The following is a 20,791-nucleotide window of genomic DNA, read 5'->3' as shown; positions in this document are numbered from 1 at the left end:
GCTGAAAATCCTTGCACGCGTAACTAACTACTAGGGAATATCAACAAAGACTTCAGTAACAACAGAGTTGTTCACCAGTTGTAGGAATTCTTCTTGTATGTTATCTGGACGTAGGTTCGAAGAATAGGTTTCAAATCGATTTTGATTCTACTTCTCTCATTTCGGGGGAAATGAAACAGCAACTCTGTCTGCAGGGAAGAAAGGTGTGTTTGTACAGGGTACAGTAATTTTAGTTTTCCACTGTCTTTGCTTTTATCATGTGCCTCACTGTGATGTTCAAACAGGCTAAGATTTTCGTCTTTGACCTTCCCCTCCCACAGCTCCAGCTTCATGTCCATGAAATCAATCACTGTCGTAAAACGGCCTTGGAGGGATGAGCATTATAAGTTAAGACGAAAGAATATGCTCTTCAATTAGGCCAACTGCTGGAGTTACTGGCCGTCTGAAAATTTCTTAGTAAACTCAAGTAACTCTATCTTTTTGTCATGTTTGAAGAATTCGGAAAGCTCCTCTTTCAGCGACTCTACTCTTAATACAACATTCCCCCGTAACAACCACCGATCCTCGGTGTGAGATTGTAATATTTCATCTGCTCCAAATTCCTGTCACAGTCTGTAAAGGTGTCGTGTCTTAAGGGAACTGGACTTGATGGTATTGGCCAGAGCATATCTATGAAACAATCAGTGAAGATTCCTAGCTTCAGGACTCGCCTCATTCACTCTTCCACGACACCGTGATCAGCAGCCAAGCATTGCTGATGGTCCGTCAGTTCTGGACGCAAATATATTATTCCAAGAACTCCTTCACCCAACCCCCCTCCTCCTCTTCCCAGAAAATTAACACTTCATGGGAAATGGATTTATCTCTTGCAGTCGACTTCAAAGTAAGAAATCCTCTTTGAAGTCTTCACCAGTTGATGTGCAGTATCCTACAGACATTAGGAGCTTGTCACAAGAAGCCATGTCAGTCAACTCATCAAGCTGGATTGCAAATATACTTGGAGATGCCCCCTTTTTTTTCTCTCCGACAAGGAGAGTATGTTTTCACCCCAGTTTGTTTGTTCGTTTGTTTGTCTTTTAGCAGGATTACTCTAAAACTAAGAGAGATTTGTACCAAATTTGGTGGGTTGATAGCCCATATCTAATGGAACAATCAATTAACTTTTTTGTTTGTTTGTTTGTTACCAGCATTACTTCAAAACTAAAAGAGAGATTTGGACAAAATTTGGTGGGTAGATAGCCAATGTCGCAGGGAACAATCAATTAACTTTTAGGACCGATCCGGATCGTATTACAGATTCTGGATCCGGAAAACACTTTTTGCGAGACCCTAATCAGTGATGAGAAAACCTAACCAGTTATGAAGAGTGGTTTGAAAATTACGTTGCCCTTGTCGGAAAGATGCGCTTCAATGAGTGCCTCTAGTTTATTTCAGCAACCATTTGTTTGTTATATTCAGACATGTCTGATATTCGTCGATGAACAGCATCATTTGAGAGGGATGCTGATGTGACTTTCCGGTCAGCATTACAACCAATAATACAGAGAATTATATCTTTACAGCAAGGGATGATTAACTTCTCTGTAATGTTGAACTTTTTTCCTTGTGCAATGCTCAGCGATACTATGTGTACAATACAGCAAGATGTAAGTAACCCAGATTCATTTTGTTGACTGTCTCGAACCATCAAGGTGTGCTAGCTTCAGTCCCTCTTCCTTTTGCATGAAGAAGGCAGCATTTTTACTTTTCAAAATCTGATGAAAATAATTCGAATTTCGCATGAGAGAACTTGGTGTCATGCACTCCAGTAGCAAAAATTTATGGCAAATAACACACTGTGGAAAATCACACCTTTTTTGACGATAACAGTGAATCCATGCTGAATGTAGCTTTCATCATACGTGCTTTTTTCTTTTTCTTTTTATTTTATTTAAATTTTTAGCTGATAAGGGCATACGGTATCTGGAACTCTAATAAAAATTACTTATAAAACCAGAGGCCATTGATACTGACACGCAGTTATAACATCGCCACCGTCATAAGATTATGCAATTAAAAACGCCTCCAGGCACACATATTATTATCACCATCATAAGATCACACAGTAGAAACACCTTCAGGCATTCATCACACAGCAGAAAAAATTTCAGGCAGTCATAACAGGACACCGAACAATGAAAACGCAACCCGGCAGTCATATTATCACCACCTTAGTCAGATCACACATTACAAACAACTTCAAGCAATCATATTACCACCAACGTCAAAAGAAAAAAACAGCAACTTCTGCAGAAAGCAGTGAGTGCATACCTCGCCAACACCAGTAAAATCTAAAATTTTTGGCTGATTAACCATACAAACGACCACAGTTATAAACACGAGTTTGTAGATGCATCTTCATCATTAAGTGATGATAATCATTATCCGTTGTAAAAAAAAAAAAAAAAAAATCACTGGCATACTGTACATATCATCGTATTGTCAGAAACACCAATACATCATTAGAAATGTTATGAACATAACTCAATTAGGAAAACAAAAATATCTGGAGACAGTGGGACAACCAGTAAAATTTGCCAACATGAAAGGGATACACTTCCTTCCAAGGTTGTGAAATGTTGCAACTTACGGCAAACCCAACTATGCCGTAGAATTCTTTTATGAATGAAGCTTCCACCACTCTTTAGAAGAGCTTGTAACACAGGTGGTGATTGGATGACACACAAGCGTCTGCTTCTGCTACATATTTTATCCATGGTATCTTGAATATGCCTCCATTCCATAGTTTATGTGTGCGACTTAACATTGAGTTACTGACTGCAAATTATTAAATGGATTCATCGGAAATTTTTATAACAGATGTAACAAACTCAGCACTGGAAAAAATAATTGTTAGCACCTGCAGCTCTCGTCTAATAAGCTGTTGATCAACAACCAAAGGAATGAAACCTCGGACACAGTATGGCTGCTGCATTAATAATCAAGTAACTCCTTCAGTGCAAATTTAGTGGAAGATTTTGTAGGAAATGACATGCAGCCGTCAGGAAAATTATATGACTTACATAATTCCTTCCAGGACTCTACATACGTACCTGGAAAGTAGGTCATACGAAAACCTCGATGAGACAGCCTGATGGTGCATTAAGAGTGTGCACAGACGTCTACAGAGACACACACAGACACAGATTTAAACAGACACGTGCCTCTAGAGATAGTCGATAATAATCCTTAGATCAACGTATTTAAATGTGGTAGCCTTAGACATTAGTGTATCTTTGAATAAATGTTACCTTTTTATTAGTGAAGACATCTTGACCTTCATGTCTGTCGGTCAAGTATTATGTTACCTCCTTTTGAGAATTGTGGTCAGATTTTGCGCAATATTCTGTCTGACTTAACTGATATTTTGTTCGCAGTCCATTCATTTGTCCCCTTTATCTTCCTCTGTTTTCTGTACTCCAACGTTCTAATATTCCTTTCACCCACTACACTGCTCGGCACTTCAGACCATTTATCCGCCTTGCTTGCCTCTAATGACGCTTCAACACTTCATTGGACTAGGGCAGGGGTTCCCAAACCAGGGGTCGGGACCCCAAGTGGGGTCGGAATGCTCATTATGTGGGGTCACAAGCAGGTCATGGGGTCGATGGGGTCGCTGAGGTACCCACGATGCCTGGGGGTACGAAACAGAATCTAAGGCTAAGCCATAAGCTTCATGCCATGAATAGTTAAAATTATTACCGTATGATTATCATTACAGGTACCGTATTATACTTAAGGTATTTATTTTACATTATTATCCGTTTTCTAACTAAAAACAATTATGCAATTAAATAGTCATAATTGATACCAGTACCCAGCTTGTACCTGCAGGTTTGTGGTTCGGTGGTGTCGCTTTGTGTGTGTGTGTGTGTGTGTGTGTGGCGAACTGTCCTGTCCTGAGCCGGCCAAGTGGGCGACGTGGTGCGTGTGTGTGTGTGTGTGTGTGCACATGGCGTCAGCTGACTGCGTGTCACCTGATTGTTTGGCGCGGCAGCCGACTGGGGCTAAGCGGGTTGTCGCTGGTGTGGCGTGGTGAGACGTGTAGGTCTGGCATTGTTTGTGCTGTGTATGGCTCGTTTTTTATATCTAACTACATGGGTGAGGCTTAACGTGTTTCATATGTCATCAGTTATACGCGTATAATACGTGTTCAGTTATATGACTGGCGCTGTTGCAGTGTAGCTTCGCTGATCGCCCAGCCCCAGACTCTCAGTTGTATTCTGGGCTTTGGAGTGACAGGTTCGTGTTGCTATTGAAGTGTGTTTTTTTATGGTATATTGTACTGGTTCTTAACTGCGGGTACAAGACATGGTGTTAAATAAACTAAATAATATTAATAATATTCAAAAAAAAATTTAATCATTGAAATTATTTAGTATTTTCGAGGTGTTATTAATATTCTTAAAACTTAGCCTTTTTCTAACTCAAAACTATGATGCAACTATATTTTTATGAGCGTACTGTTAAGTACTGTTAGTTGGAAGTTGGACATTGACCAATTGTGCTCTGAGCTTGAGAGGAATACATTAGTACTGTTGCAATCTGGGGTTTGTGTGGAACGTATATATATATATATATATATATATATATATATATATATATATATATATATATATATATATATATATATATATATATAATGCAGACAATTGGTGATTTAATGTGGTATTTTAGTGTGGTAAGATGGTGCAATGCTATGATATTGTGCAGCAAAGGAGGTATTATAATGGAAAGGGAAGTGATGATGTTGCGTCACTGTTTTGAAGATACTTTATTTGCATTGCTAATTAATAACATTAAGCAAAATATTTTTAGTAATACGTGCAATTTTCTTCCAGGCATTATGGAGAGGTTTTTAAAGATACCATCTGAAACATCAGCCAAGAAACGGAAACGCTCTATTAATCCATCATTCCTCCACAAGTATGGAATTGCTGATGTCAGTGGTAAAGGTATATGTGTAATGTGTTCTAAAGAACTTGCTGAGGAATCACTGAAGCCTAATAAACTACAGGGACACATGGAAACGCACGCAAATATTGCTGTTCTCTCAGAAGAGGCCCGCAAGAGAATTTTTCATCATCGTTATGAAAATCTAACCAAGTCTCAGGCAATTTTATGCAGAGCACTATCTCAGAAGGAAAAGATGGAAATGTTTTCGTATAAGACAGCTTTCCTCATTGCTCAGCAAAAGCGACCTTTCACAGTGGGTGAGACTATCATAAAGCCTGCTTTAAAAAACTTTTGTGAAGTATTTGAGGGTGAACTATTTGCTAAAAAGATCCTTGAAGCTGTTGATGAGGCTTCTCTCAGCAATAATACCATAACAAGACGCATCCAGGGTATTGCAGCAGACCTGAAAGAGCAAAGTTTGGAAGACTTCAGAAATTCCCCATGGACAGCCCTGGCACTGGACGAGTCAAATGATATTACAGCACAACAGCAACTTCTAATCTTCGGAAGATTTCTAAAGGAAAGCTCTGTCACTGAGGAACTGCTTGCTTGCATTTCACTCGAAAGTACAACAAGAGGTGAGGATATATTTAATGCTATAGATAAGTTCTTCACTGAAAACAACCTGGACTGGAGTAAAGTAATTGAATGTAGCATGGATGGCGCTCCATCAATGATGGGCAAGAATATTGGAGTGCGTGGAATTCTATCAAGAAAACATCCTCACATTAAAATAAACCACTGTATTATCCATCGTCAGAGTTTGGCTTCAAAAGACATGTCTCCGAACTTCTCTGATGTGATGCAGGTAGTCATTTCCACTGTCAATTATGTGAAGGCTAGGGACCTGAATTCTCGCATGTTCAAACAGTTGTGCATCACTGAAAATTCTAATCATAACACACTGCTAATGCATACTGCTGTCAGGTGGCTGTCAAGAGGAAAAACCTTGAAAAGAGTTTTCCTTCTTCGCCGTGAACTGGCCACATTCTTGCAAGATCAGGGGCACAAGAATGCTTGTTATTTTTGTGATCCACACTTTCTTGCTCGCCTTGCACTTCTGACTGACGTTTTTGAGCACGTTAATAAGCTCAACACAGAACTTCAAGGGAAAGGGAAATTTGTGTTCGACCTTCAGGGTGCAATAAAGGCTTTTGTCAGCAAGCTGCAGATACTACGAGAAGAAGCTGAAGCTGATAAGTACTCTCATTTCCATCACTACTTGGAATTTACAGCTACAAAGGATACTGATTTTAATGAAGCACTAGATCTCGCAGAAGAGAAACAGGATTTACTGGATTATTTGCAGAATCTGATGGGGAATATGAATGCTAGATTCCCAGAGTTGCTAACCGAGTCTTTTGATTTTGTGCAGTTTCCATTCAAAACTGATGCAAAGCAGTGTGGTTCTATTGCACTTGAAATGGCAGAATTACAAGCTGACAATGAAGCAAGAGTGGACTTTGATGTGTATAAGGACATAGGAAAGTTTTGGATTAATTTAGCAAATAAGCATTCAACAGTAAGAAATCGAGCCTTGCAGGTTCTTGTACAATTTGGAACCACCTATGTTTGTGAGGCAGCATTCTCATCAATGGTGTTCATTAAAAATGACTATCGTAGCCGTTTGACAAACATCAACTTGGAAAATTGTATGATGTGTTGCCTGACATCATACACCCCCAGATACAGAAAATTGATCAAATAGTCCAAAACCCAAATAGTAGGCTACTCATAATATCAGAAAGCCATGAGGTGCAGTATGATACTTGCAATATAGGTAATTACTGAGTAGCATGTTACGTGGTGTTAAAATGGGATTACCACTTTGTAATTGCCAATTTTGAGAATTTCATTTATGATTACCTTTTGTTTTGTGAATAGAATTTATTATGTTTACTGTGTTTCTCCTTTATATAAATACTTTACATATATACCATCATATGACCAAAAATTCACAATAGTGCTGTTACGTAGAAGTAAACATAGACACGGGATATATATATATATATATATATATATATATATATATATATATATATATATGTGTATATTAACTTGGGGTCGCATTGAACAGTTGAAAGTGCTGAATGGGGTCGTGCTAGGAAAAACTTGGGAACCCCTGGACTAGGGACCTTCACACACGCACACACCCGTCCCCTTGCTCAAGGGGGACAGTAACTACCCACTTCGTCAGTGAAACTTTTCACAACCTGACTGAGGCTCGAACTCCCGTCTACCAGATGGCAAACGAGAACGCTACCACTGAGCCGTGTGTGTGTGTGTGTGTGTGTGTGTGTGTGTGTGTGTGTGTGTGTGTGTGTGTGTGTGTGTGTGTGTGTGTGTGTGTGTGTGTGTGTGCAATGTAATTAGTTGGGGAGAATACCTCAACAATGAGATAATAAATATATCCATTCTATGAGTCACTGTGCACATAGTAATAAAGTCAGCTTAAAAATTAGAAACATAATGCATGTGAGAAAATCAAATATAAGCATGCAACATTCAGGATTAGACTAAGTGTAATGCCTCCTTTTTAAAAATCTCCACCATAACTTTATTCATTAGACAAAATAGACATAGACGACCGCTGTTGCACAGTGGACGATTCTTTAATAGCAATTGATTACCTATATGAACGATTGCATAATGTCATGATAAACCAAAACCTTGGAGCAGCTATAAAGATTTTTAGTAAGCTGCAATGTCCAAAGTTCTCCGTTTTTCTTCCTCTCTTTTGTAAGATATATACTACTCCCAGCAAGTATGCACATGCATACACACACACACACACACACACACACACACACACACACACACACACACACATATATATATATATATATATATATATATATATATATATATATATATATATATATATATATATATGTGTGTGTGTGTGTGTGTGTGTGTGTGTGTGTGTGTGTGTGGAATGTAAGGGGAGCGAATGATGAGGTGAAAGAGAGAGATTGTCCAGGTGCTTGAGGGTGCGAAAGTGAATGTATGTGGAACAACTGAAACAAAATGGAGAGGAGAAAATGTGAGAAAATGGGAGTATGGATGGGGTATATGTGCAGGAGTAGGTGAGAATGAGAGGGCAAAGGAATGAGTATGTATAGTTGTGAGTAAAAGATGGAAGAGGAGCATAAGACAGTATGGATCAATTGGGTCAAGGATTGTTTCGGTAAAGTTGAAAGTTGGAATACAAATGTGGGCGATTGTGTGTGTGTATGCGCCAACGCAAGATCGTGCTAGAAGAGTGAGAGAAGTGTTCTGGACAAATGTAGAAGTGTGCATGGATAAGTTTGGAAGGAATGAGAGAGTGTTTTTGATTGGTGATATGAATGGTAAAGTTGGGAATGTGAAGGTGGATGGAATAGTTGGTGAGTGGGGTGTGCATGCTGAGATAGATGAGAATGGGAGTGCGTTAGTAGACATTTGTGCTGGGAGGGGGTTGGTGATAGCCAATACCCTCTTCAGGCATAAAATGATCCACAGGTATACATGGCGAGTGATGAGAAGGGTGAGTGGTGAACTGAATGAAAGGAAGGCAATGATTGATTATGTGTGTGTGGATGAAAGGATGCGAAGATGTGTAATGGATGCAAGAGTTTATAGAGGTTGGGGGAGTGGACTCTCTGACCACTACTTGGTGGTGGCCAGAATTAGAATTCAAGTAAGATGGAGGAATAGAAGAAGGGAAAGACGAGAGGAAGGAGTAGTTGCAAGGAGAGTGGAAAGGTTACAAGAGGATGAGAAAATGGCAGAGTATAAGAGAGAAGTGGAGGAACGATTGGGCAAATATGAATTGGAGCATATGGGAGACGTGGAAGGTGTGTGTAGGATATTTACAGAAGGAATATGTGCAGCATGTGATGTGGTGTGTGGAAGGAAGAGAAGACGGAGGGGGGTGCAAGGAACAGCGTGGTGGACTGAAGCGGTGAAACAGGCTGTGGCACAAAAGAAGAAAGCATACAATGAATGAATGAGAAATAGGGGCGTGGAAGAAGTTGAGAGGTGGAAGAGAGAGTTATATGTAGAAAGAAAGAGATGAAAAGATTAGTAAGAGAGAGTAAGAAGAGAGTGGATGAGGAATTTGGAAGGAATTTGAGTGTAAAGTGGAGGGACTGTAAGAAAATGTTCTGGAAAGAGGTGAAAAGAGTAAGACAGGGTGGAAGTGAAGTTAGCAGGGAAGTGAAAGATAAAAATGGTAGATTACTAGTGGAGAAGGGAGAAAAAGTGAGCAGATGGAGAGAACACTTTAAGGATTTGTTGAACGTAGAGGATGGAAGTAATGCAAGTATAGGTGGCTGGGGAATGGCTGGGAGAAGGAGGGAGGTGAGAAGACAGGAAGAAATTGGTAGGATAGAAGTTGTGGAAGCAATGAAGAAAGTTAAATCGGGGAAGGCCCCAGGAATTGATGGAGTGTGTGGTGAAATGCTGAAGCATGGGGGAAAGATAGTAGTAGAATGGATGTGGAAGATGCGCATATTGGCCTGGGAGGAAGGTAGAGTCCCGGAGGATTGGAAGTCAGGTATAATCATTCCCTTGTACAAAGGAAAAAGGGAAAAAGAAGTGTGTGGTAATCATAGGGGCATTTGTCTTCTTAGTATAATAGGAAAAGTGTATGGTAGGATACTTATTGACAGAGTTAGAGAAAGAACAGAGAAATTAGTTGGAGAAGAACACGGAGGCTTTAGGAAGGGAAGAGGTTGTGTAGATCAGATATTCATTCTTAGATCTTTAGTGGAAAAGTTTCTAGAGAAAGGAAAGAAGTTGTATGCGGCTTTCATGGATTTGGAGAAAGCATATGACAGGTTGGATAGACAAGGATTGTGGAAAGTGTTAAGAATATATGGAGTAGATGGGAAGTTGTTGAATGCTGTGAAGAGTAGGTACGATGGTGCGAAGGCTGTAGTGCGTGTGGATGGTGAACTAAGTGAATTTTTCTCTTTGAAAGTTGGGTTGAAACAGGGATGTGTCATGTCTCCATGGTTGTTCAATCTGTACATGGATGGGGTACTAAAAGAGGTACAAGGAAAGGTAATGGATGTTGGAGTGGCCCTCGTGAGAGAGGGTAGTGTTTGGAAACTCCCTGTACTGTTGTTTGCAGATGATACTGTGTTGTTAAGTGAAGACGAAGGGGAGCTGCAAGGCTTGGTGGATGAGTTTGGGAGAGTGTGTAAGAAACGGAATCTAAAGGTGAATGTAGGGAAGAGTAAAGTGATGGTCTTTGAGAGAGGTGAAGTCAGTGAATGTACAGCAAGGTTGGATGGTGAGGAATTGGAAAACGTGCGTACGTTTAAGTACTTGGGTAGTGTGATAAGTAAGGATGGAGGTTTGGAGGGTGAACTGCTTGAAAGGGTACAGCAGGGAAGAAAGGTTGCTGGTTCTTTGAAAGCAGTGATAAGAAACAGGGAAGTGAGCATGGAAGTGAAAAAGTTACTACATGACAGTATTGTGACACCAACTCTAATGTACGGAAGTGAAGCTTGGACGTTGTTGGAAGGACACAAGTCAAGAGTGAGAGCAGTGGAAATGAGTTATTTAAGAGGAGCCTGTGGAGTCACATGGAGAGACAGGCTGACGAATGAGGATATAAAGGAGCATTGTGGTGTTGATGTGGATGTGATAGGAAGCGTTATGAGGAACACACTGAGGTGGTTTGGCCATGTGGAGAGGATAGAGGGTGAAAGACTGACGAAGAGAGTGTATGTGAGTGAGGTGGAGGGGGGAAGAGGGAGGGGGAGGCCGAGGATGAGATGGAGGGATGAGGTGGAGAGGTATTTGAGAGAGGGGTGTGTGAGTTGGGAGCAAGGCAGTGAAATGGCGGGGAACAGGGCGACTTGGAGGCGATTTGTTTGTGGCCACCCCAAACGGGAGTGAGGCGTCTGGCAATATATATATATATATATATATATATATATATATATATATATATATATATATATATATATATATATATATATATATATATATTACAGTAGTAGGGGTAGGAAGCCCCTCCCAGGGAAGTACTACCCCCAAGGTTACGGGAGACTCAATGAATAGCCTAGATTCCATTTTCTCTCCTAGGCCTTGGTAGTTGGTTACACATCTTTCTGCCTCACACACAGGAGGGCATCAGGCTGCCCTCTTTACACAACACTCACATCCACATTTTATTACATTACTTTAAATCAGCTATCAAAAAAAACATCAGATTAACAAAACAATAGACCAACATGGTGAAACACACACAGTAGCACTTGATATTTCAAAAGCATTTGACAGAGTATGGCACCAGGCCTTATTGTCTAAGATGGCGCACTATGGCCTTGCATCACTGGTTTCTCTAATTTCTTCTTACCTTCATAGTAGAAAAATACGGGTCATGATAGATGGAATTTATTCTCAGTTTCATTCCATAAATGCTGGCGTACCTCAGGGATCAGTTTTGGCGCCAACCCTCTTTCTCATTCATATAAATAGCCTCCTATCTGTCACGCACAACCCAATACACTATTTTGCTGATGACTCGACCCTTCATAGTTCTTTCACATTTAGTACCTCCTTTACACAAATTGATATTATAAATTCCCAAATAAACACAGCAATTTCTCTGAACCAGGACCTTTCTAAAATTAATCAATGGGGACAAAAAAATCTGGTCTCATTTAATGCTCAGAAAACTAAATACATTAATTTCCCCAATAGAAAGAATCCGTCAGACTCTCACATAAGTTTAAATGATGCCAGTATTCCCATATCCACTACAGTTGATATCCTAGGTGTTACTCTAAACCCCAACCTAAGCTGGACAGCTTAAGTTAAATCCCTTGCTAAAAATGCTTCTAAAAAACTGGGACTTATGTACATAGTCATGTGCGTTCTCAGATCGAATACTGTTCACCAATGTGGAGTGGATGAGGAGCGGTTGCACTGAGGCAGTTGGACAAAATTCAAAATAAAGCCATTAGATTAATCAATAATCCTGCCAGAACACAGGACCTTCCTCCGTTATCGATACATAGAGATGTTGTTTCTTTAGCACTATGTTATTGATATTTTTACCGTAAGTGCTCTAACGAACTGGCTTCAATTGTGCCTCCCCTTCACATTTTCTCCCGAAATACTCGGGCAGCTGGGAGCGCCCATGAACTCACACTCTCTCCCCCACAATGCAGAACCTCTGCTCATCAAAATTCATTTTTCCCCAGAACTACTACTCTCTGGAATTCACTTCCTGGGAGTTGCTTCCCACATACATTTAATCCTCTCGATTTTAAATCCAATTGTTATAAGTATTTTATGAATGGAGGATGCCTTTAGGCACATGGACTTATTTTTTTCCTTTGTTTTTCCTTCCTCCATTCATTATCAAAACACACACACACACACATATATATATATATATATATATATATATAATTATCGTCATCATCATCAGTGGTTGAGGTACAGGACCGGCCTATCCCTACCGAAGCAGGGACGATACAGCCATGTATCTCTACCCAGTGGCTTAGGCTGTATGGTAGAGACTATATGAAGGGTGAGAAATGCTTGTAAGTGTAATTGTAATGTTGTAGTGGCTTTGGATGTGTGTGTAGTCTATGAACCAAGTGTAATCAGCCCGCATTATGCCTGCTGGGTGCAAGCATACTAGTATGCGACACTGGTTCAACCACAGCACCCCTTATGTCCGCCAAAGCGGTCAGTGGCTCGGTGAATGCTTCTGAAAGTTTTTATAACTCTGGCGGGAGGCGAACCCGCGTCCACCAGCGTGCGATGCGCACACTCTACCACTGTGCCACAGAGGCTCCATATATATATATATATATATATATATATATATATATATATATATATATATATATCATGAACACCAGCCTGCCTGTCTGCTGCTTCTAAGGGAATGGATAGTAGACAATGGAGACACCGAGTAGGCCATTCCCCGGGAGAACTCTCGTTCTCTCTCTCTTTCCATATTTATCACTTCCAAGTAGGGAGGAAGAAGGTATTCTTAGTGACACTTGGCCTCTGATCCTGACAGGGAACAGTAATATTCCTCGACGTGTTGTCTAGTACCGTGTCCACCCACCCTGGTTCTGGATGACGCTCTGTTGCCGCTGTGGTAAGGAGACACCGTGGATGTACACAAAGTGTGGCTTCCTTCCCATCACTTCCCGCTCGTTCATCATGTGGTTCATTAGTTTCCGAGATGGTCTCTCAACTGCTGGCTCCCACACGTAGACGATCTTTGCCCAGATATTTTCACTGGCTTTGGACTCACAAGTGCTGGAGCAGTCAAGTAGTTGTATGTCTGGCTGTTCTTCAAATCATCCTTTTACAGTTCTTCTGGTATTAACTGAACAGTTACCATGCAAGAAAGTACAATCACAGGAGGCCGGAGTACATAAGCCCTCACACTGGATAACATGGCTTCCTCCAGCATCTCCAAGTACTGGTCCATGGTGAATCTTCCCTAGATTTTAGTTACCTTCCAACACCATACAGTCAACTCATCCCCACTCGTTGCAGATAACTCGGTCACTTCTTGTTTCTTCGTTTATGGTTTGTTTACTCGTGGCATACCTGTGGGACATTTATACTGTTCTTGCTTTGAAATGGAAAGACAAGTCATGAATGGGTAGGGTGGCATTAGCTTATCCTATGATTCATCTGGAGAGAGAGAGAGAGAGAGAGAGAGAGAGAGAGAGAGAGAGAGAGAGAGAGAGAGTTGTGGTGTTGATGCTGGATGTGTTGGAAAGTGTTATAGTATACGGAGATGGTTTGGGCATGTGGCGAAACTGGAGAGAGAGACGAGACTGACTAGGTAGGTGTGTGAGTGGGGAGCAAGGGGAGTGGAGGAGGGGGAGACTGGACAAGAGGAGAACTGGGTGACATGGAGACGAATTTCTGTTCGACACCCATTCCGGGTATAAGGTGTTTGATTTTAAACATGAATACTTTGTATACTGATAGGTTAATGTATTTGTGCCAACAGGTCAACAATAAAGTGGATGTGTTGATATGTATCGGTCAACAATTGAGTATGTTGAGAGAGTCAATAATGTTGTGAATCTGTTGACATAACAGGTCAGTAATACTTTGTATGTTGACTTAGTCAGCAATGTTGTGAATGTGTTGACATAACAGGTCAGTAATACTGTGAATGTTGATAAAACCAGTTAAAATTGTGAATGTGGTGACAACAGGTCACTAATGCTGTTAATGTCAATTGTCAATAATACTAAGACTGTATTGACCTGTATTTTGATAACTCTGTGTGTTGACGTAACATGTCAATAATAACTACTCTGAAAAGGCTGACATAGAGGGCCAATAACAGTGAATATGTTGATAGAACAGGTCAGTTATTTTCCAGATGTGCTGTCAGATCAATAAATTTATATATAACTGGTTACTTTGTGTGCTCCTTATCCAGCAACGAGTCTCCCATGTAGTGTAGATGAGAAAGACTTCTCGTCAGAGAGTATGACTGTCCGCCAGAAATCAGAACTAGTGTTTACGTGTTCCTATGCGAACCGACGACGAAGTCGGCCATGTTGGTTGGTAAACTTCGGCTTTGTGGCAGTTTTTCTCTCGCAGTCTTTGATGATACTTGAAGATTTAGTTAATTTCTTACTCCCACGACGGTCATGAAAGGGTTATTGTTTATGATTTCATATCATCTGATCGTCCTAAGTGATTGTTTTCCGAGCAATCCCAGCTCTTGGCTAATCTTTCAGGTTACCCTCTTCCTCCCACCTCCACATCCAGTGATAAACCGTACTGAGATAATTCCAAGTTCCCTTGCAATTTGGGTAGGTGACAACCCAATTTCTTTCATGCCTACTATCATTCCCCGCAATGCCAGCTTCTCATGAGGATTCACGGAGGGCATCTCGTGTTGTGCTGCTGTGCTGTGGTGAGCTGGAGTTGTGACTTGTGAGGCGACCCGCATCACCAAGCTAATCACCTCTCGGTTGATGACGCAGTGTATCAGAGCTTTCATAATATTTACATGATGATGCATGAGGATATAAGAGATCAGTAATTCTATGTGGTAGATATTTTTATTAAAGACAAACCATAATGTATTGGGATCAATGAGTCGCAACTTCCTCCGAATCAGTGCAGAAAGATTTCTGTTGCCATTGAAACGAAATCTGAAAAAAAAAAAAAGTCGGGATGCAACTGGGTAAGTAGGGACATAATGTAGTTGGCATTGTGAATGCTCACAGAACATTTAACACAAATCATATTGTGTATTGCTCTCAATATCACGAAAAGGCCACGGGGCTTCACGTATTAGGGTGCACGGCAACATTCAGAAGAGATGGGTGGACAAGACATTTTGGTGCCAAATAATGGCCATTTGCGGCCCTACACAGTTCGTTGAGTTCTAGTTTATTTCATAAAAATCAAGGTGCTTCAAAAGCACAAACTTGCCATAAAAAATGCAATTACCATTCATATTTTGTTGCACACACACACACACACACACACACACACACACACACACACACACACACACACACACACACACACACACACACACACACAAAGTCATACCGGTACAAGTTCACAAGTGTTAGTCTAATAAAATGAAAATACTCTAACAGAGGTATATGCCAGGGATATACACACACCACTCAACCAAGAGCGCCTATCCCTACAGCTAGATAAATAGTATAAAGCAAAAAAAAAAAAATACATAAAGGGATGAGAAAATTGATATACAATACCCTAGTCTAATGAAGAGTTGAAGCTTCATTAAAGACAAGCAAGGCGGATAGATGGTCTGTGAGGCCGAGCAGTATGAAGAGTGAAAGGAATATTAGAACGTAGGAGTACAGATAACAGAGGGGAATATGGGGACGAAGGGATGGATTGCGAACATAATATCAGTTAAGTAAGCTAGATAGAATATTGCCTTAAATCTGGCGGCAACACTCAATAGAATATAACATAATACTTGACCGACAGACATGCAGGTCAAGATGTCTTCACTTATAACAATGTAACATATATTTAAGGATACACTGATGTCTAAAGTTATCACTTTATTATTTAAAATACGTTGATCTAAGGATTATTATGCATTAACTCGAGAGAAACTTTTTTGTATTATTCTGTGTAGATGTGTGTCTCTGTAAACGTCTGTGCACACTCTTTATGCACCTCAGCATGTGTACCTTTATGTGTGCAGTCTCCTGGAAGGAATTTATGTAAGTCATTTAATTTTATTAATGGCTGCATGTGATTTCCTACAAAATCTTCAGCTAAATTTGCATTGAAGGAGAAACATAATTACTAATTCAGGAGCCATACTGTGTCTGAGGCTTCATTCTTTGAGCTGTTGATCATCAGCTTATAAGACGAGTGCTGTAGGTGCCAACTATTATTTTACTCAGAGCTGGGTTTGTTACATCTGCTATAAAAATTTCCGTTGAATCCAGTTAATATTTTGCACTCAGTAATTCAGTGTTCAGTCACACACTGAAACTATGGAATGGAGGCATATTCATGATACCGTGGGTAAGATATATAGCAGAAGCAGACACTTGTGTGCAGCCAATCACCACCTGTGTTACAACCTCTTCTAAAGTGCGGTGTAAGCTTCATCCATAGAAGAATACTACGGCCTACTAGTGTTTGTCGTAAGTCGCCACATTTCACAACCTTGGAAAAAGTGCATCCTTTTCATATCGGCCAACAGAGTGTGGATCAGCTGTATCTAGGTGGCTGCAGACACAGTACTTCTTTCTTTTACTCATGCCTGCTTGTTGAACGTGATCCAGCCTGATACGCGCATCTGTAACAGTCGTACTCTCTCTCTCTCTCTCTCTCTCTCTCTCTCTCTCTCTCTCTCTCAGCAGATATTAATACATTTCCATTAGCCATCTAAGTACCCCCTTGAAATCCTCATGGGAACCCCAGGTTGAGAACCCCTGCCTAAGAAATGAGGCAAGACAGGATCCAGACAAAAAGAAAGAGAAACCATAGAAAAAGAACTTTCAAACAGTCCTCTTCTTCCTCCTCTTCCTCCTCCTCCTGATCATCATCATCATCATCATCATCATCATCCCAGCTTTATTTCCCACTTAAGAATGAGGATGAGAAAGGATTCATTAAATAAGAAAGAAATCACAACTATTATACTCCTGCCCCCGTCGGGCATTTTATTCAGCTTAATGGCAGGTTTACGTCATTTATGAGTAAGCCTTCAGCTCTTGTATGCGGAGACGTAATTTTCCTGCGTTCTTGCATCAATCTACACGATTTTATTCAGCCTAGGAGAGACTTTACGAAATGGAGGTGTTAGATATCGTCTTGGCTGATCCCATTAAAATGACAGTCGTCTAAAATCACTAAATGTAACCCTCTGGTTGTTGCGTGATTGATTTGAAAAGTATAGAATGGTGGGGCTTAGTGTATGGCTGGGAATTCAAAGCAGAAAATAACTAAAGAAAACTATTAACCACTTCGCTTCGATGACGTATTTTATCTTTAGTTTTGTCATTTTAGCATCGTAATATTCAGCTTAGGTAAAATTTATGATGGCAGAGGAATTACGAAATGCTGATTTGAAGCATCATGTTCAAAAACTCTCCCCTGAGGTGAAATAATAATGATAATAATAATAATAATAATAATAATAATAATAGTAGTAGTAGTAGTAGTAGTAGTAGTAGTAGTAGTAATGGCAATACTTGCTAAGTACTAGGAAGAATAAAAGGTAAATTGGATCATAGAATTAAAGGGTTTAAAACATGACTGCACTCAGGTAAAGAATGCCGAAACAAGATTAGGGACACACCTTTTGTGTGAAAAGGTTAAATCTACCAAGAGAAAACGTTTAGTATACTAGAAGCAGCCAGAAGCTGGAAAATGCACAAATAGGTTTGGACAACAGATAAATATATAATAATTAAGAGTGTATCCATCCTCCACTAAACATTAATCTCTTCAGTTCGAGGTCTATCTCCTAAGCTTATTTAAATTTTGAAGACAATCAGAATTAAGGACAGGAAAAAATATTACCGTTCTGAAACTTGCACACCCAATCTCTGACACAACATCCAATTTCCCACCATATGAAGCGCCTCTTCACCCTACCCTAACCGTCATCAGTGGGGTAACCAGAGGAGTGGCCAGGGTGGCCCTGACCACCCATGATATATGCCTGGCTAACACTGCGGCCACCCAGAATTTCCAGGACAATACCTCCCGACCAGAATAATGAGTTTTCACTGGGCCACCTCATATATGAGCTTAGGTATCCCTCGTCTGGCCACCCTATTTTGAAAATCCTAGTTCTCCACTGACTACCATCACTGAAGAACGGTTTTTCCGGTTAACATCCAGGACCTGACGTAACCTCCACCACACCCTTCACTGACCTCCGTCCCACACACCATCAGATAACCCAGAGCTCATTCACCCACCAGTAACTCTTCCTCACAACTGTTATACCAAACAAAACAGCTCCGCTCCCACCATCATCTAGAACTCTCTCTCTCTCTCTCTCTCTCTCTCTCTCTCTCTCTCTCTCTCTCTCTCTCTCTCTCTCCATCAAGAAAACACATACCCCTTCCTCCACAGCTGTCTCCCTTTCCCTTTCCACTACATCCCCATCCTCACTGCCACCCTCTTCACATAATCCTCATCACTGTGTCTGCCCAGGTTCTTCGCGGGCTTTGTGTTGAGAGGAATATAAGCTCGTTTCCATTAACAAGACAACGCATTCACAGTTTTCATAATACTCGTTCGAAAAAAAACAAATGTAGATGCATTTTCAATTGTGAGGTTATATACCCTAAATTCTCGATCAGATAACCTGATTTAGCCTACCGTCCCGAACGCCCGTCACAGGAGAGGTGAAACAGTGGGTTGAAATTCTGCCGTCCAGGTGTTGTTCGGTTCTTCGGCAGCTGGCGGGGTTATTAACACGTGTACGTTACCTTTTTAGGGAATATCATACATGTACAGTTGGCAACATACGAACCCGCGACAGCATCAATGTGTAGCAAAGGTGTAGGATTTGGTATATTTGACAGCCTTGAAATTATCATATAACTGTTGATGACACTGATGTGAATGAAACGAGGCATCAAATATTAGTTGAAAAATTACCTAGTAACTGTTAAACATGAATGTCGGAAACAGTAACTATACCTCCGGCTCACAGACACTGTCCCAGGTTAATGTGTGACCACTGTACTGAGCCGTATCCTAAGTGTCAATGTAAGCCTAGAAGCCTTTTTTCCTTATCGATAATTTGAAATATATATTACACCTTAACATCCTATTGCTTATGATGCAAAGTATAACGATAAGAAAATCATAAAGATGGTACATAATAGAACGTGAAGATGGTCCGGAGCTTCCCATGAGAACTAGAATAAGATATCATGTTTATCGATCTATCACGCAGTCCACATCCATCTTGTGGCCCAAGAATGTTCATACATGGAAGGGTTCAAGATGTTTGATTAGGTTATATTGTACAAGGATAAGTTAAGTCCGGACTAAAGTAAGGTTACGCTATGTATGGTTAGATTAGGTTAGGGAAGTGATCGTAAGCCGATTTTCAAGCTACGTCCCAGTTCACATCCATCTTTAAACCCTAGAATGATCACACAAGGGGCAGACGTTGGCTTGTTGGGTCATACGGCAGCAGCGGATGGCGGTGGGCAACAGTATACCCTACATGACCCTCTTTCTTCTTAACCCTTTCCTTCCACACCACACGTCACACCTTGTTTAAGTCATAGCAATTTACAGAACATGACATGATGGTATAAGGACAGATATAGATGAGGACAAAAAGGACATGTATATTATTCTCTCTCTCTCTCTCTCTCTCTCTCTCTCTCTCTCTCTCTCTCTCTCTCTCTCTCTCTCTCTCTCTCAACGCCCTACCTGCCCATCTCCGTCTCACTCACCCTGACACTACAGTCGATGCTTTAGTTTCAGCGCCATAACTGGTTTTCAGAGACATTCCTATTCAAAGCTATTACCCCTATTCTGGCCTTGTGTCAGTCCTAATATACCATGTTTATTCTATCCAGCAGAAAACTCTAATCCATTCAGCTCACTTGACGGTCGTGTATAATCATATTTGATGGTTGTAACCAAAAGAGACTCACTCCATCTCAATTTTAAGGTTCATAGAATTTCATACAACAATGACTCAGTACTCAAGCTGACAGAGTGGGCCAATTCCCTCAGGTGAAAGCACACCCACTGTAGAACTCACAACCAAATGACAGTAGGGAGTCGCTACGAAGTGTACATGAAAACAACTGAAAAACAGAAAGCATTCAGAAAGCACGTACTTCGTCCAAAGCCAATAAAAAATAAGATTTACTACTGTATTACGCCTTTCCCACAAGATGAATACATTTACTGTCTAAAATAGCCAGTTATTTCTACGGCCTTAATCTGTCGTCTTACACAAACAACAGACAGTGCATACATCCGCCGACTTTGATAAAACTTGATGATTTATTCCTGCATTCGGAACCGAATCAATCTCAAACTCTAATAATCTCTACTGTGACCCACTGCTCACCACATCAGAAGATTTTTTGAAATCTGATAACGGCTTGAGACACACAAACCGACACGGCGGAATGCATAATCTCCTCCAACTTCGTTGCCTGAGGCAATGAGTAACATTACAGCTTTTCAGTTGAAGAGTTAATTTCCAACCAAGAGAGGGAGTAAGATATGATCCTGGAAATAAGAAAGTACACGAACGGAAGATTAGTCAGACGCTTCTCCAGTTAAATGCTTAACTGGG

The 20,791-nt window shown here is 40.6% G+C and overlaps 1 protein-coding gene across 1 annotated transcript; it reads left to right on the top strand.

Moving 5' to 3' along the window:
* The first annotated feature begins 4,885 nt into the window (after positions 1–4,885).
* On the top strand, positions 4,886–6,703 carry LOC145393825 (SCAN domain-containing protein 3-like). Its single transcript, XM_080267869.1, has one exon. It carries the CDS (start codon positions 4,886–4,888, stop codon positions 6,701–6,703), a length of 1,818 nt encoding a protein of 605 aa, XP_080123995.1.
* Positions 6,704–20,791: the final 14,088 nt, after the last annotated feature.

Source organism: Coenobita brevimanus, chromosome 25 (genome assembly GCF_032717465.1).
Source record: "Coenobita brevimanus isolate Jiangsu-jjx chromosome 25, ASM3271746v2, whole genome shotgun sequence".
NCBI lineage: Eukaryota > Metazoa > Arthropoda > Malacostraca > Decapoda > Coenobitidae > Coenobita > Coenobita brevimanus.
Note: the sequence above shows the minus strand (reverse complement) of the source record. Positions and strands in the feature narration are given on the sequence as shown.

What these genes read in the sequence shown, in the direction of transcription:
- LOC145393825 (XM_080267869.1), top strand. Translation starts at nt 4,886, where the DNA reads ATGGAGAGGTTTTTAAAGATACCATCTGAAACATCAGCCAAGAAACGG.